General features: G+C 40.7%; 1 protein-coding gene across 1 annotated transcript; it reads right to left on the reverse strand.

Moving 5' to 3' along the window:
• Nucleotides 1-11855: 11855 nt before the first annotated feature.
• On the reverse strand, nucleotides 11856-12806 carry LOC128132952 (pollen-specific leucine-rich repeat extensin-like protein 2). The gene is made up of 2 exons (XM_052769972.1): nucleotides 12285-12806; nucleotides 11856-12158 (listed from the first exon to the last, which is right to left on the reverse strand). The coding sequence occupies exons 1-2, from the start codon at nucleotides 12804-12806 to the stop codon at nucleotides 11856-11858; spliced, it is 825 nt and encodes a 274-aa protein (XP_052625932.1).
• Nucleotides 12807-19016: the final 6210 nt, after the last annotated feature.

Genomic DNA, 19016 nt, shown 5'->3' on the forward strand with positions numbered 1-19016 from the left:
GAATCGTTAGAAGATTTGGGAGAGTGAGCCTTTGGAAATCATTTGTAGTTGGGTTTAACCAATTTCTTTTTCGATCTGATGGGTGGATCAATACTTGCTTTTGAACATGATGTCGGCCGTTAAGGTGAATTTGACCTAACCGGTCTTTGTTTCACTGGAACATCTTTTGGATTGGGCTTCTTGGCTGACATTGCCTTATTACCCTTGGGATTCAGATTCTTGGCCTTACGGGTTTGATTCTTCGCCTTCTATGCGTTCCAGTCACCATATCTGAACGTGACCTTGAGGGGTTTCTTTTGAAGTATCTCCCACTTGGCGCGTTCTGCCAGGAGTTTCCTTCTCAGGTTGAGGGCTAGCGTTTGTGGTTCCTTCACCACTTGACTCTTGAATTTAGTGAAGGTCAATTTGCCTCCCCTTGTCTCCTTGGCTTATGAATTCTCTCTCTCGAAAGAATCCTCTTCTTGCTATAAAGACCACATTATCACTGGGTCTGTAGAAGATGTAACCAAAGTATTTATGTGGGTAGCCGATGATAATACACCTTTCACTTCGTGGTTTGAGCTTATCGTGAGTCTCGCGTCTCCATATTACTACCGAGATGATATAGCAGATTAGACAGCGACTGCAGACCGCTTAGAGTTGGCAGAAAGGTTATGCCGACTGATGCCGATCAGAGTTGGAATTTCAGGTGGGTGACATTGTTCTCCTGAAGGTCTCACCCGGTAAGGGAGTGATCGGCTTCTGGAAGAGGGGGAAATTGGGTCACCGTTCGATCAGGCCATTCTGGATTGTTGTCAGGGTTAGCAAGGTGGCTTATAGACTAGAGCTTCCAGACGAGCTCAGCCGGATCCACATCACATTACATGTTTCGTAATAGCTAAAATGCGTTATGGACCAAAAGACAGTGGTAGCATTGGATGACATTCAGATCGATGAACGCCTAAACTATGTGGAGAGACCTATGGCTATCTTGGAAAGGAAGAGGAAGATTATGCAGAACAAGGAAATACCTTTGGTAAAGGTACAGTGGGAACATTAGTGGGGATCCGAGTGGGCATGGGTAAAGGTCTACTCGACGAGTTGGTTGACCTACTCATCGAGTAAGTGCGGGGTAGGAACACGTATTAAGTAACCTACTCGATGAGTCCATATTGGGACTCTGCGAGTAGGAGCTAGCAATTGAAACCCTAAACTCTGGGGTTTACACTCCTATTTAAGGAAACTTTGCCTCCCTTGGGCCACTTTACAGTTCTACAGAATCCTTAAAACCCTAATACGTGTGTGTGTGTGCCATTGGGTGATTGAAGCTTGAAAAGAGGATTTTGGAGGGGGAAGGCTTAGAAGAGAAAGATATTGGAGCAAGTGGAGTGTGGGAATCAACTCTTATCTCAGTTGCCATCTTTTGGAGGTAACCAAATCGCCATTTTCCTTGTGAATCCCTTATATTGGGTGAGTTCTAGGGTTTTTGGTGAAATATTAAGTTGAAAGGATGAGCTATGGGCTAGAACTGAGGTTGTAAATTCAAATCTAGACCCTCCTTGGATTCTAGAATCATAAAGTTGTTGTTTTGGTTGTGATTGAGGTCCCTCTTGGACTTGAAGATCCATTATGAAGTTGAAATAGACATTTAGAGACTTTATAGCCACACATGCACGTAATGTTTGCAACTTTACGTGATAAGTATGTCCTAGAAGCTTGGATCTGTGATTTGGAGCCGCTGCATGGCTCAAATCAAGTCTGTATGGAAAGAGGACTGAATGGACTCGGCGAGCCACAAGGTTGACTCGGCGAGTCACATGAAGATGGTCGTGAACTAAATGAGTTGGATGAACAACTCGGCGAATCCGATGAAGATCACCATAAAACTCAATGTGTTGAAGAACAACTCGGCGATTCGGATGAGTTTTCCCTAGGATATGTATGCGTGCGTATTCGTCGAGTTGCAAGGAGGGAACTCGACAGATAGCCAGAAAGTTTGATCGGAAATCGATGCAACTCGACGAGTAACCCGATGACTCGGCAAGTGGGATGTGCTTCAAGGCACTCGGCGAGTAGCCGAGGGTACTCAGCGAGTTGGGGTCATCATGGACTGTTGACCTTGACTGAGGACTTTGACTTTGACCAGGGGTTGACTGGTGGGTGATGGATTACATTAGAACGTTAATGGCTTATGGATATATTGTATTATGGTCATAGGTGGTGGAGCCTGTGTCAAGTGAACCGAGAGTTAAAGTTTATCTTCCGCGTCGACATCTACGAGGTGAGTTATCCTCACTATATCGATGGGGTCTATGACACCAAGGTCGGCCCTTTATGATTTACATCCTGGTTTAGGATGGTTGCGATGCTAGAGACCTGTTAGATCGGGATCAGGATAGATAGGATGTTATGCTTTTATGATCCGTAAGGATTGGTATGTAGTGACCTGCTAGGTCGGTACTCTAGTTACGAGAGGATTCTATAGTTGATGATCGGTGTGACAGATATGTTGATGTTTGTATATGCCAGTATGTGATAGTCATGCGCACATGGTTAATTGCTTGTTGGTTGGGTTGAGGCGGTCCTGTTTTGTGCTGAAGGCCAACATACCCTACGAGCGGTCTGGGGAGACTACAGTCCGACGAGGCGGACTAGTCATGCGGAAGGCTCGAGATAGATTTAGATAGACTGGAGGCCCAATAAGGCGGTCCAGTCATGCCGATGGCCCAGTATGCACAATTGTTTGATCGAGTATTACTGATATGGTATTGTCAGTGTGGTATTGGTATTTTGGGGGTAGCTCACTAAGCCCTTGGGCTTACAGTTTCCAGTTATTGTTTCTGGTACTTCGGGAGATCGTGGCAAGGAAAAGGCGTGAGCGTACCACTCCTCATCCTTATGTTATGATTTTGGGACACTCTGATGGATATTGATTTGAACACATTTTTTAAACAATACTATTTGACTTTTATTTATGATTTTAAAAGTTTGAATTTCGCGTGAAATTTATGGATGTTACAAGTTGGTATCAGAGCCTTGGTTTGAGTGAATTGGAGGAACACTCATGTGAATCCAGTCTCAATTCAAGGAGATTTTTGGAAGTAAATTTTAAAGATGGTTTTCAAAAGAAAGGATGGAGGATGCAGAGGGTACAATCAGCCGGAGCCTATAACTAAACCCCAAAATACCATACAGTTATTTGATATTTTGATACGTTAGAACAGGATGCTAGTGCTAGGCTAGGGATCCTCAGGAATCGCATGATAGATTTTCTTGATTTTATGATACCTAATATCCTAGGGTTTCTTGTATATGGGAATTACATCATAACTATAGATGTTTAGTGTATGCATCACAGTTGTGTATAGTTGAGATCTTATTGCCTGAGAATGTATGATTCGACCTTTGGGTGGGATTGGATATTCGAAAGTCTATCGGGTCCAGCGTTATGTGCGGCTAGCATACACTAGCACTACAGGGGCGGATGGAAGTTCTGTGGAGGTGTGAGTTGTGCAGAGGCGTGGGATCAATTGTGAGATAGGCGATGTCCCCTAGTAGTGAGGGTTGAGCGTGCATTATGTTGAGTATAGTTTTAGAGCGTTGTGGTGATACTTGAGACAAATATGGGTAGGTGTGGAAGGTAGAATGGGCCCGTACTACTGGAAGCACAACCCCTAGGATTTGTGGGTTTTTGTCTCCCGAGATTATGTTATTCATCTGATGATTTATATATTTCAGTATGGTGGCGACGAGATGTGTTGCTTCTAGATCTGGATTAGGATCAGGATCGGGGTCGGGAGACAAAGGGTTGGAGGTGCCGGTAGCACCTGAGCCCGTGGTACAGATAGGGACCGAGGAGTTAGATGCTAGGATCCAGGAGATCATGCATGACGAGGTCGTTGCGGCTTTCTGAGCGCAGCTACCAGAGATGTTTGGGTCGATCAAGACCGCGATGTTCGATTATTTTGATGAGCGATATGCAGCTCTGGCAGAGACAACAGGCGCTGCGGCCTGTTCGGCTCTAACTACGGCAGGGGCTGGATGAGGAGTCGACAGGGCTTTCCAGTACCGGGACTTCGATAATACAAAGCCCCCGAAATTTGATGGTACCCAGGATGCAATCAGGGCTATGTGGTGGTTGTCTGACGTGGAGGGCTGTTTCTTCACGTGCTCATGTCCTGCTGACTAGAAGGTTAGGTGTGCCTTGAACCTGCTTAGGCTTGGGGCAAAGGATTGGTGGAGGTTGACGACAGGTTAATATACTAATGATCAGCGAGGCGCTATTACTTGGGAGCAGTTTCGGGATATGTTTCATACCTGCTACGTTCTATGCATGGAACGGAAGCGGCTTGCTCAGAAGTTTTTGACATTGAGGAATGATGGGGAGTCTGTGATGGAGATTACCCAGATGTTCACTGAGCGGGCTATGTTTTGCCCGGAGATTGCGTCAGAGCAGTCTCAAATGACCCATTATCTGAGTATGCTCAAGACGGATATACGGTAGTTTGTAGCTACACAGCGTTGTGAGACCCTCCTGGATCTACAGGAAGTCGTGAGGTGGCGTGAGCTAGAGATAGAGCTGCAACTGAAGGAGAAACGTTGGGCACCGACACAGTCTTAGCTGGCGCCTAAGCGGTCTAAGACCACTAATAGTCGGCCTGGGAGTCAGCAGAGCCGCACTTGTGGAAAGTGTGGTAGGGGTCATTCGGGAGTTTGTTGTAACACAAGTCAACATAGGTCAATAGACAATCACATGTGATTATGCCAATCATGTAATGTGATTATGTTAACCTAGTAATGTGGTAAGAGTGTTATGTAGTTCATGATAAATTCTAATACAAATATGAATCTTCTTTACGATACAACTCAAAGTATACGTCCATACGATTTCAAAAAATATAGAGAACGCCTGAATCTGACTTCGCATGAAGAAGTTATGATAAACTGAACACTACAAATCTCTATAATAAGAGGAATTTAAAATAGACTTAGAATTAGCTATTTAATTCTAAAAGAGAGTTGTAGTACTATTAAATACCTACACGTGCATATAAATAACGTCATAAACAGAGTTCGTATGAGAAAGTTACGACCTTCCGAAGATTCAGGTGTCAAAAACCCTAATCTGATTGAGCTCACGACGTGACCACAGGACTCACGACGTGAGAAGTCATTTATCCATATCTCGGAATCTAGAAGTTGTGTGACGAGGCTGCAAGGGGATTAGATCCAAACTCACAACGTGAGCAAAGATATCTCATGATGTGAGGAGTCACATGGCCACCTTCAGAAGCTAGGTACGCAAATTGCAAGTCTACATGATGAACATGCAAGACTCACGAAGTGAGCCTTATGAAACTCATGATGTGAGTTTCTAAAATCCCTACTATCAATAGCAGGTCCGACTTCAGCCATTCTTACAACTAAACTTCTTCTCTTTCTCTCCTTTGCTAAGGCCATTTTGCATCCCGAGCCCCGACGATCTCGTATGCTGACCGTCTCTGCTTAGATAACATAAAATCACGCTACTAGGGTGAGTTTCACGGCCCCACTTTCTAATATTTCGGGGCAAAACGCATGCTAGATATTATATATATGTTATTGTTATGTCTATATGATAGTATACAGCTATGATAACCGGGATATGATTGTTCTAAATATAATATTTTGAATACATACAACTATTATCAAATTATCAGTATGTTAATTTACTAATGTAGATCTTGAGTTATACTTAGGATTCTATATATATGTGGTGCACGATATAATACCGAAGTTATATTCAAAAGTTCTATATGTTAAGTTATAAAGTATGTTGCTATTTATAGTTTTATCTCATGATAAAATTGGATATGTTATATGTTGTTATGGTTAGTTTTATGTCAAGATAAAACTGGATATGTTATATGTTGTTATTGTTAGTTTAATGTCAAGATAAAACTGGATTTGTTATATGTTTTTATTGATAGTATTATGTCAAGACAAAACTAGAAACGTTATATGTTGTTATTATTGGTTTTAGGTCAAGATAAAACCTGGTTTAATTCAAGATATAGAGGTTATACTGCCTAAATATTATGAAGTTAGAAGTAATGTTTAAAAGCATAGTCTAGTAACTTAGGGTTTTATACATGAAGATGCTTTTGTTGTTAGAGCTATAGGAAACCGTCAAAGTCTACATGAGTAATTGTATTCATCAACTAAGATTGGGGATCTTAGCGGAAATCCTCTGAACTGTAACCGTTAATCCCGTGTGAGCGAGGAAGTCGTGTATCATTAGTATACGGGTTGACCACCCCACTTGTGACTATTAGCTACAGTCAACCAAAAGCTAGTGATGAACTATCCTTTTATTTGTTATAGTTCCGGAGTCGATGAAGCGTACAGTGTCGTTTCTCATGGTAAATCATGAGTGTGTTTGTTTCTCATGGTAAATCATGAGTGTGTTCAATCAGAGGTATTATGTCATAGCAGCGGTTACAGGCTCATGGTAGCAAATTGTTAGAAACATTATACCTTGTCATATACAAGTATTAAGGTTAAGAAATGTTTAGGTATAACACTTAATTAGTAAGTATACTATTATACCTAATATACATACTAAATGTCAGAGAGTCAAAATGATACTTTCAAAACTATACTTTTGAATGTGTGAAAATGTATTATTTTATGGAGTCAAAACATGTGGACTCACCAACTTTATGTTGACGTGTTTTTAAAATGCATGCGTTTTCAGGAACTTGAAAAGCTGGTATGTATTCGAGCATGAGAAGTTTTACTATTATCTTTCTGTTCATTAAGAAGTATGTCATAGTCGAATATTATGTAATAAATACTCGGAAAACAATAATGTAACTTTCAATCATCAATAAAGGTATGTATTTTCATTAGTATGGTTCAATGTATGTTACATAACTGTGATACGAAAAATGACGTTACACTACCCGATGTTACCACCGACGACCGGTGTGTGACATATTAGTATCAGAGCTATTAACTATAGTGAACTGGTACTTTCTTAAGAAAGCATGTCTACAGTTTAGGGCTTACTCCATTAGGTTTAGATGTATCCCTTAGCCTATAAATAAAAAGTATTATTAATTATTCTACTAAAGGACTACTTACGGGAGCGGTGATAAGGATAGACATGTCGATTTGGGTTGCTCGATTTCAGAACGGCTATATGCTAAAATGATCATGCCCTTTCGACAGTCCTGACTGGCTAGAGCCTTATCAGATAGACCTGAAGTAACAAACAATAGTAAAAGCATGAATACAATAAATAAGAATATAGAGTCTTATATAAAGACTCAGACCCGCGATGAGAATACACCTTAATACCTGGAATGTTTTTAATCTCAAGGATTTAGATCAAATATTCCAACTAAAGTCTATATGTGCATAGATCCTATCACAACTAGGTGTAGGTGCGCAACTACATTTTATTATGATCAGATCATATGAACTATTTAATTTGGGAGAAATATTTGATAGACTAAACTCTTGGTGATCCAAAATGTAAAGGAATTCGACATGGCACATTCACGAGAATGGCTAATTATCGAGGATACGGATGAAGAAGCGGAAGTTTCATTCCCTATGATGGTAGGCGATCCTTACTACTCTGTAACTCCAACCACCTTTCATCCAATACCTTCTGACGATGGAGCACCTATACCCTCCAACGAATGGGAAGAGAGTGAACCAATGGAAGAAAGCGAATACATGGAGGAGACAGAGTCGGTGGTATCATCTCTACCACCACTAAACACTCTTTACCGTAAAGTTCCAGTAGGAGTAAAAATGAAACGCACTGCACGTAAATCTATACCAATATGGCAAAAGCTTAAGATGAGTTAGAAGGCAACATCTTCAGGAAAGTCATAGAGTTCAAGATGAACCTGCACGGATCGCACAAGCAGTTGATAGATGGGTGGCGGAAGAAAAAGCTGCCAAGATGTATGAGACTGATCAATCATCTCGACCACATATCCCACATTCTTCTGAAGATAACACTTTATATCAATTGTTTGAGAAATGTGTGAAAATTGAAGATAAGATGGAAATTGTCGAAGGGAGGGCTACTAATCTCTCTGAAAGAGTGTGAAGGCTAGAAGGACAAAGGACACGAGATCAGGAATCGGTGATGGATGTCCATCATCGTATAAAAATTGCTTATAATGACATGATTATTCACAATGCCAGGATTGCAGAGTTATAGCTCTACAATCAAACCTCAAGAAATGAAGAACACACGGGAAGTCTTGAGCAGAGAACTCAAGCACTTGAAGAGCAAGTGGTTAATGTCACTGACGTGTTGGGTCATCACTTAGGTTTCTGGTAGATAAGCTACAACTAGTGGTTATGTAAATAGAGAAAATCAGACTAGTTAAGGCGAAAAAAGGAAAGTTTATAGCAAGGATGTAGAAAACCTTTCAAATTTTGCAATGTTTATAGAAACTTTTCTCTTATAGACCTAAATAAACTGATGTAACCACTGGTAATAATATGAAGCATACATTACAATAATCATTATGTTGTCTAGTATGTTTTAAGCTGTGAATAATAACTAGAGTATTTAGTACTCGTGTATTAAATGATTAACAAAACTCATAAAATATCTTATTATTTATAATAGGAACTAAAACAAAATGCCTAGAAGGAGTAATCAGCTAAACCCTAACCGACCATCAGCACCATAACAACAACAACCTCAACCACCACCAGAAATAAACCCCTCAATAAGTACAGTACAACTTGAAGAAATGATAGCTCAAAGAATTGATGCGGATCTATCTAATGTCACAAGAGATGAAGTTAGAAATGAAGGCCATGTAAGGACCACTAGAACATGTACCTACAAAGATTTTATGAATTGCAGGCCAAAAATCTTTCATGGAAATGAAGGAGTAGTAAATTTGACAAGGTGGATAGAAAAGACAGAATCCGTCCTTCAAATAAGCTTTTGTCCAGATGATTGTAAAGTATGATTTGCAGCATGTACTTTCGCTGACGCAACACTTACATCGTGGAATAGCCATGTGAATACAATGGGAATTGATACTGCAAATTCCATGAAATAGGAGGAGCTAAAAATGATGCTAGTAGAGGAGTATTGTCATAGGGAGGATATACATAAACTGGAACAAGAACTGTGGACCCTAACCATGAAGGGTTCAGAAATAAAAGCTTATACCGCTAGATTTAATGATCTTGCTGTAATGTGTCCAACACTTGTAACCCCTGAATATAAAAAGATTGATCGATATATCTGGGGTTCAGCATCACAAATCAAAGGCTTGGTGATCGCATCAAAGCCTACAACTTATGACAACACCAAGAGGATATCTCATTAGCTAACCCTCATAGAGATCCAACGAAATGGAGTGGTCTTAAAGGATGAGTCTCCCAAATCAAGAACAAACAAGCGTACATTTAATAGGAACAATCCTAAACAATCATCTGAGAAAAGACAAGAAGTGGCAACCAACTACGCAGCCACAACACAGTACCTACTCAACCAAAATATTCATGGTGCAATCAGTGCAACCGTCATCATCCAGGTGACTATTTTGTCTGCATGAAGTGCAAGAAAAAGGGGCATACTACTATTTACTGTAGGAGCACAACACCTACAACAGTCGATCAACAAACCAATAATGGGACAAGCTATGGTGAAGAAAGAAGACCATATGAGTGTGGGGAGGTTAGACATATCAAGAAAGAGTGTCCAAAGTTAAGGAGTCAAGGAGGCATAGGACGTGGCATGGAGTTTGTGAATGGAAGCAGAGAGGCTATCCAGGACCCTTCGGTCGTATCTAGTACACTTCTTATAGATAATGTATATGCTTCTATATTCTTTGACTCTGGAGCAGATCGAAGTTGATGAGTTGAAAACTCTTAGATCGATTAGATCTTTCACAAGTACGATAAAAGTAATCAAACAATTTAAGATCAATACGAGTATGAACACAGAACATAATCAAACTTATGCTTATGATTCAAAATGAGTCACGCCTCAGCAGAGCTCGATGAAGAACTTTCGCTGTAGAGGCGATCTAGGGTTTACAGAAGATATGAAACAAAAAAAATGAAAATGATAACATCTAAGTCTGCATGCATGCAACTTATATACTAAACCCTAATATAAAATTATGCATGGCTGGACAGGCCCAATACCAACATTCAAACTAAGCTACGGACCGAGCCCATGACGCAACCCAATAGACTCAACAATCTCCCCCTTTGTGTCAAATGAGGCGAGAGATTATTTATTCTGAGCAGGCCTCACTATCTTTATAATTTTAAACAGACAAGGAATAATGGCAAGAAGAGTCTGTATGAACTGAATGTACCACCTCAGCATGTCAGTGAATAGTTTCTTATCAGCAGCACTGTTCTGGTCGCACCTCTGAATTATCTCCAAGATATGCTCAAGACAAGTTGTCGAGAAAAGGTGTTTGTTAACATGAGCGAACATACATTTTTGACCTTCGCCCCTGAGAAACATAACCGTGTGATACTTTGAATCTATCTTCCCCTTGATCATGGTATTTTCATTGCCAGCTCTGCCCATGGTCTTGATTGTTGGTCGCTTGTGTATGGAAAAGGCAATCTGCTGCTCCATCTTCCCTACCTCATGTATGTAGCAAACAAGCATACGCTTGACAGGATCGATTATAGGCTGATACTCCTGAGGATTCGATAGAAGAATCTTGTTGAGGAGTATCCAGTCATGGGGATTGATGTTTGGTAGATCAGCAAGGGTAAAATGGTACATTGAGCCTTCGGTTCCTCGAGTCACCCTGAATTTGACATTGATAAATTTCCCTACTGAATAGGGCTTCATCACCTTGACTGTAGTTATCTTCTTTGAGCTCCAAGTCAGGTATTGAGGTTGAGCAATCTCCAAGTAAAAATCCAGAAGATCCCTATCTACCTTCGGGCCTGGAGATGGAATGGCAACAGTCGAGTTAAAGCAGTGGAAGATGAATGCCCTTCGAGTGATTGGCATATCGAACTGTGCATCCTTGGAGTTGTCAAGGCCAAAGGACATTATTAGCTCGAGCCAGAGAACAATTGGCTCGTCGATTGCACACCGCTGAAGCGACTCTTTTGTCCATACAGGAAACATAGACTTTTTCTTCTCTAGGAGCTCCGCCTCTTATCGCTTCTGCTCTAGCTCAGCCCGCTGCTTCTTGGTGATTTCTTCCGTTTTTTTTTTCAGAAGTTTTATCCTTCAGGACATGCTTCTTGGGAATGTCGACATAGACATCATCTTCATTGTCTGTGTCGTCTACACCAATCTTCTTCTTCTTTTTATCTTTGTTACTTACCAAACCTTCATTACCCTTCGGTTCAGCAGCTGGTTTTGAGCTAGAAGGAGGAGGTTGCTTTGACTCTTTCTCTCCCCCTTGCTTCGATTGGACCCCAGTCACTGGAACACCCTCCATACGGCTAAGAACGTCCGGTGTCGGTCTGAGCTTGTCTGCCAAATGCCTTTTGATAGTGATAGTGATAAGCGGATCATTAGCCTCAATGAGATGAAGAAGGATGGAGTGAACATCTGCAGCAGAACTCCGGATAACCTCCCTTTTTGACTTGAGGTCATTAATCTTAGCATTAGCAGTATGCAACTTGTGTGTTTGCAGTTTAAGCTGGGTTGTACGTCTGTCGAGCTCATCCATAATCCGATTTTCCATAGCTAAGTTCGCTTCCAGTTGAGTTAAGCGTTCGTTGACATTAAAATGGAGCGATTCATTGGCTTCTTCAATGGCATGGCGTGCCGCTGCAATGTTGGATCACTCAGATTGAAGGGTCTTTTGAAGATTCTCTACTAAAGTGTTGACAGTTTCAGCATTCTTCGCAGCAGCAGCCTACAAGGAATCTAGAGACAAGTGAGCTTGTGAAACTAGTTTATCAACTTTTGCAGTCGCTTCCTTGCACTCCTTAGTAGAGGCATCAACAGCAAGAGAAGCCTGTTGACATTGGGAAGTGGAGGGTTCAATAGCCTTGGTTGCAGCAGATAAAGAGGCACTATGCTTGGCAACGACCGAAGAGAACAAGGCTTTTAATGCAGCATGTGAATAAGCTCCAGAGGATGAAAGCAGTTGATCAAGCTTGTCGTATACTGACTTGAGATGACGTTTGGTGATAGGCTCATCGTCATCATCCTCACCCTGTACGCAATAAGGACTGAAATATGTGGAATCGAATTCCAAGTCCTCACCGCCTAAAATAGGGGTAGTTTCAGTAGATGGTGTTGGGGATAAGGGTTTTGAAGAAGGTGGAGGTTCGGTTGTTACAGGAGGTTCGGTTACAGGTGGATTGGGAACAGTAAAGTTTGGTTTAGTGGTGGTAGTGGTAGTGGTTGTATCTGTGAAAATAGGAGTGGGAATGGGAATTGAAGTGAAGGGTTGAGAGGTGGTTATTCGAGAGATAGGAGGGATAGAAACTGGAATCGTAACAGGTGGAGGTGAAGGAGGAAAAGAACTAACCGGAATTTCTGGAGTATGGGAGCGAGGTGGAGTATCACCTCGGCCCGAAGCCTTTTCGTCAGAGCTTTCGGTCTCAGATTCTAAAGGAAGTGCGTTCTTCTGCGTAGGAGGAACATATTCTGAATCCGAATTACTGGAGGATTGAAGAATAAGTCTCCTATCGGGCTTTTTCCGCTTTTTGGGTTGAGGTTGGGAAGTAGCAGCTTTATCAGTTTTTCGCTTCTTGGGGGTCTGCCCCTTGTTTGGTTTTGTGACCGGTCCCTCTTTCTGTGTTTCAGGCTTCTTACCCCTCTTGGCAGGCTTGTCAGCCTCTTCAATGGAACAAAGCATTTCCGACGTAAGCTCTCTTGGACCAACAGATGGACGCTTCCTGTACTATTGAAGAACGTTACTCGACGCTGAAATACGACTGAGCATAGCTTCAGGAATAGTTCCGATGAGTGAAAACTTTGTTGGATCAGTGACAATAATTTCCATCGTGTGAAAAGTGGCAATAGAGGAGAGCAAGGAATCCGCCATTATTGGGACACGAGGACGATCCATTGCCCATTTGGTGATGAGAGACCAGAAACGCCCACATGAAATCTCATAATGCATGGATGAAGAAACCAGGCTTTGAACCAACTGCTGCCAAATAATGGATCCATAATCGAGGTTAAGCCCATTGTACAACCCATACGGCACTGTCATGAATGACTTGCTCGCACTGTCAGAACCAACACTCCTCTCAGACAATCCCTTGAACAATAGCGTGAAAAGGGCATTCCATTGAGGAGGAAGGCAGGACTTCTTGAACTTGGTCACAGCTGTTAGGGTTTCGGTATACCCCATCTGATAGAACATAGTGAACAGTTGACCAGTGGTAATGGAATCAGGGTTTACCAGAGATTGATCTTGAGAAAGACCAATTAGGGCACATAATCGACTCTTGGAGATAGAGATCTTCTCATCTTGAAATTCAAAGTGAATTGTTTCATTTTCCTTGTCGTAGAATGCAGTAGAGTAGACAAAAGACAAGAAAGACATAGGAACTACTTCAACTTTTGTCAGTGTGTCGACAAGTGGTGAGTATTTGAGACACTCAACCACATACAACATATAGGGCTCATATACGAATGTAGTGAGATCAATGATCATATACGTTGGGCTTTGATAGTGAATAGGGGTTGACGAACTGAGGTATCGTGAACGGATGAGGATTCTGCAATTGTAGTAGCTTGGAGAAGATAATGAACAGTTGCAGAGAAGCACCGGGTTTCTTTGAGAGAATTTTGGAAGTGATAAAGGATGAGAGTGTACCGTTCCAATTCCTTTTATATGTACAATAAGGAGAGAGAAAAATCCGGCTGAAATCTTGGATTATCGCAGAAATAGCGCCTGAGTTGATGGGTGAGCAGTTGGCATGCCGAGGATGACGCAGGAGAGAGAAAAGACGTTTCCCTTTTACACGACATTTCATAAAACTCACTTTTTCGAATCGCCAAATCGTTTGGATAGTCGTTGAGTCAGCGTCCACTTTATTCCAATCGTTTCTCCTTACGACGCTTGAATCTTTGTGCCTTTAGCGCTTTAATGATCAATCTGAATCAGAACTAGAGTTTGGAAAATTTAAAAATTTTGTGCATATGGTGTAAAAGATAAAGAAATAAAACGAGATTTTAGGGATTATATGTGATTTCGTAATCGGACATAAAACAATTGATTCTGGGCAAAAATCGCCTCCTTCAAAGTCAAGATAGACATTAAAGTGCTTGCTTGGTTTCCCATTGAATAACGATCAATAACTTTTTGAGAAGTTTTGAAAGGCTTCTTTTAAAGGTTAAAGAGGTTGGCTTTCGCTTCAATTCAAAATTTCGATACTTAACATAAGACCGAAACTGAATGAAGTACTTGTGAGATTATTGTGATCCGTTGAACAAGTAGGTATGATAAACTTTATAGTGACCAGAGAAGAATGGGAATCTCAGAAAAAATAAACTAGATCTTTTAGACTTAGATAAGCCTTGGTGAGAGGCAAGCTCATAAAGATCACGCAAGAGAAAAAGATATTTCATTGGGTAACAAGTAAGAGCTTGAATTGTTTAATTCACCGTCAACTCATTAGTGGTGTTGAACTTTGGGTTTCACTTGGTGGTAAATTAGTCAGTTCATCAGTCGTTCTGACGAAGAATCCTGAGTTGGCTGGATACCATAGGCCGAGAGAGGAGGTTCGCTTTAGATAGCGAAAGATGTTCATCACGGCTTGAAGATGAGGTTCTCGTGGGTTGGCTTGAAATCATGCACAGTAACAGACAGAGAACATGATGTCAGGTCTACTGGCTGTGATATACATAAGAGATCCAATCATCTACCGATAGATTGTTGTATCAGCTGCCGGTTTCTCCAATGATGGTGTGAGTTTAGTTCTAAAAGCCATAGGTACTTTCACTTTAGAATCTCCCATCATTCCAAACTTGGTTAGCAGAGTCTTTGTATATGCTTCCTGACTAATAAAGATGCCTTCGGGTCCCTATCTAATGTTCAATCCAAGAAAAAAGTTAATTAGACCCATTGAGCTCATCTCAAATTTAGTTTCCATCAACTTTCTGAATTCAGCTGTTAAGCTAGGATTCGTGGAGCCAAAGATGATGTCATCAACATAAATTTGGACTATCATAAGGTGGTTACCTTTTCGCTTACGAAAGAAGGTTGGGTCAACCGAACCTTGTTTAAATTTAGACATTTTTGAGAAGCGTGTGAGAGTTTCATACCAGGCTCTGGGAGCTTGTTTGAGGCCATAGACAGCTTTGTCAAGGATATAACAATGATCGGGAAACTTCACGTTCACGAATCCTAGTGGTTGCTCAACATATACAGTTTCTTCAAGTTCACCATTGAGGAAAGCACATTTGACGTCCATTTGATAGACTTCAAAGTTCTTGTGACCAGCGTACGCAAGAAAAATACGAACAAATTCCAATCTTGCCACGGGAGCGAAGGTTTCTTCATAATCAATTGCTTCTTCCTGAAAATATCCTTTGACCACCATTCTTGCTTTGTTACGAATGACATTCCCTTCTTTGTCCATCTTGTTTCTAAATACCAATTTGAGACCGAAAACCGAAGCATACTTTGGAGTTGGAATAAGACGTCATACCTTGTGTCGTTCAAACTCATTTAACTCATCCTGCATGGCTTGAACCAAGTCTGAGTGATCAAGAGCTGAGTTAACAGTCTTTGGTTCAATATTAGAAACTAATGAATTGAACATGCAGAACTCTACTTTTGAAAAAAGTGCAGCCTGTTTCGCTTTGATTTGAGAGCGAGTTAACACTTTTTCTGAGGATTCCTTAATAATTTGAGTTTGAGGAAGATCTCTGGTCCATTTGACAAGTGGAGGAAACTTTGGATCATAAATAGGATCTAGTTCGGCATTAATTTCTTCCTCTATTTCAGACATAGTGTCATCATCACCAACATTGGTGTTCTCCCCCTCGAAGAATAAGTCTTGTTCAGGACCAGCATTTGTATCCCCTTCATTGGCTGGAATTTCAGTAGAGCTTGATGTATTTGGCGATGAGTTCTCCCCTTGGAATGAAGAACCTTGATCATGATGAGTAGAGGAACCCTCCCCCTGGATAGTAGGATGGACACCAGAAGGTTCAATTGCCTTTTGAGGCTCATCAAACAAGAGCATGAATTGGTCGAAAAGATTCGAGATGGAGATAGTAACCTGACCATTCTTTGGAAATATGTCTTGTGATGCATCTTCTGTTGGTTTCAACTTCTTAACATAACTATCGTCAAAGTGACATAGTATGTTTCTTCAATATTCTTCGAGCATTTATTGAGAACTCTATACGCCTTGGAGTTCAGGGAGTAGCCTAAGAAAATTCCTTCATCTTCCTTGACATCAAACTTGTTTCGATTCTCTTTGGAGTTGAAAATGAAACATCTGGAACCGAACACACGAAAGAATTTCACGTTTGGTTTTCGATTGTTCAGGATCTTGTAAGGAGTAATTGAGAACCGTTTATTCAAGTATGATTGATTCTAAGTATAACATGCAGCCGCAATTGCATCAGCCCAGAAATACAACGGCAAGGACGTGAAGCATAACATGGTACGAGCAGCTTCACATAATGACCGATTTCTCCTTTCGATAATGCCATTTTGCTGCGGAGTATAGGGTGCTGAGAAATTGTGAGTCATCCCTTTTTCAGCAAGAAAACCTTCAAAGTCTTTATTCTTGAATTCCAGGCCATTGTCGCTCCTTATTTTACGAACTACCTTTCTTAGTTGCGTCTCGATTTGTTTAATGAAGAGCTTGAGCTTTGGAGTGGCTTCAGACTTTTGCTTGAGAAAGAAAATCCATGTAAGCCTCGAGAAATCGTCCACAATAACCAGAATGTATTTGTTTCCCCCAATGCTTTCGATGGAAGAAGGACCACATAGATCAATGTGCAATGATTCCAGTGGTTCTATCACCTTAGTAATGATAATAGAAGGATGACTCTGCCGACACTGCTTTCCCATTTCACATGCTACACAAAGATGTTATGTATCAAATTTTAGAACTGGTAGACCTCGAACATGATCACCTAATGTGACAACCCGAAATTTCCATTTGTACGAACAATATCTATTCAATAGAAGTCAGTCCGATTTCAGTGATTTTCAGACTTTTCCGAACAAGTTAGTGTACCTAAGGGTTTACACTTTAGGAGATATCAGGAGAGTGGATGCTCCTGGGTTTGTGAAATTTGACCATTTCAAGTTTCATAATATTACAGTCCAAGTTCGAGAATAGAAATATTTTATGTCAAAATAATTCAGGACTATAAATAGTTTTCTGAATTAAATTAACTCATTATTCACAATTCCAACTAGAGAAAAGCCATTTTCTCTCTGACGGATCTTCGGGTTTTTATCCCAGATTGTGAGTAACTCTTTCTAGTATTGTTATAATACATATTAGATGCTTAAAACATGATTTAGATGGCTAAATCATTAGATCTAGGAGTTTACTCCCCAAGGTGTTCTTGGGCGGTAAACTCCCGAAACGAAGCCAAAACTGACATTGGTGCTAGGATAAGGCCTTAGAACATTATGGATACATGTTAGAGACATGAAAACACACACAAAACCACCCAAGATTGGGAGTTTACGGCCCAGAACTCTCTTAGGCCGTAAACTCCATTTCATAGGCCTAAATGGTGATTTTTGGACTTAAGGACTTTAAGGCTTGCATCTAGGTTATTTTCCCAAGTAGCTTAAGGTCTTAAACAAATCAAAGGACACAAATGAAAGTGAGTTTACGGCCCAGAACTCTCCTAGGCCGTAAACTCCATGTAAATGGTCACTATGGGTGTTTTCATGACACCTAAGGCCCTAGACCTTTACAAGGAATTGTACCCACTAAATGGAAGGACCAAAACTCACCAAAATCACTTATCAAAGTGAGTTTATGGCCAAGAGCAAGGGCACCAAAGTGTGCCTAGGGTCCTCATTTGCCTTAAACAATTATCTAGAACATGTCCTTCAAAAGCAAGAAGATTGAAAACAACAAGAACCACACCCCAAGGGAGTTTACGGTCGTAAACTCCAAGGGGAAATGGTCTTGAGGCCGTAAACTCCTATTTGGAGTACTTCTAGGCCTTAAACCCTTCCAAGAACATAGCCACTAGGTTAGAATAATTCTAGAAAGCATATTGGACCTCAAAACACACCAAACACACATGTTTGGGAGTTTATGGCCATAAACTCAAGAGTTTACAACCGTAAACTCCATGTGTGATGGTTTATGGAGAGTAAACTCTCATATGGGGTCCTTTGGAAACCCTAAACTCAAGTACCCTGTCCCACAATAGCTTAGATGAAGTCCTTACGGCTTAAAACACTTACATAAAGTGTTATCTATGTCTAGGATGTCTTAAACATTATCAATTAGTCTTTTGTGTCTAATTGAGTGCATATATGTGTGATTATATGTTCATTAGGATCGTAGTGTGTGCAAAAGTCCTCGCTTGACACCTAGCCATCTGATACCGTTCGGTTCATTCCAATCACCAACTACAGGTGAGTTCATACCCCGTAATCAATGTTTTAAAGGATTTTAAATGCTTTAATGGGGGGGGGGGAATACAAGTAGAAAACAATAAGTTATTAATTCAGTTTCATGTATTTTATAACTGTGTTTTCACTCAGTAGGTTTCACATATTCCAAAAGGAGTCATGCGAAATGGTTTTCTATCTTAAAATACTTGGACAACAGAAGTATTAGTTTTGAAATGTATAACGACTTCAAGTCACTTTAAATTATTGTTCAAAGCTCCTAGATACCTTGCATAAACCTACTTGAACAACCACATACTTTCCAGTTAGCTATCATAGGGATAGACAGAAGATATCAAACAAGAGTCAGTTCATTCATGAGTCTATACTAATGCCTTACATGATACATGATTACACGTACTTAGGATTATATGATACATGAATATGTTTACATATACTTACCTGTTACATGAACACACTTTCATGAATACTATACAGGGACACTTC

The sequence above is a fragment of the Lactuca sativa genome, chromosome 3 (genome assembly GCF_002870075.4).
Source record: "Lactuca sativa cultivar Salinas chromosome 3, Lsat_Salinas_v11, whole genome shotgun sequence".
In the NCBI taxonomy this organism is placed as follows: Eukaryota; Viridiplantae; Streptophyta; class Magnoliopsida; order Asterales; family Asteraceae; genus Lactuca; species Lactuca sativa.

Excerpts from the sequence above, each read along its gene's own strand:
- LOC128132952 (XM_052769972.1), bottom strand. The coding sequence starts at position 12,806 with ATGCTTTGTTCCATTGAAGAGGCTGACAAGCCTGCCAAGAGGGGTAAG. Across the intron at positions 12,159-12,284 it reads CACCTGTAACCGAACCTCCT|GGTGAGGATGATGACGATGA; the intron begins GTAACAACCGAA and ends TATTGCGTACAG.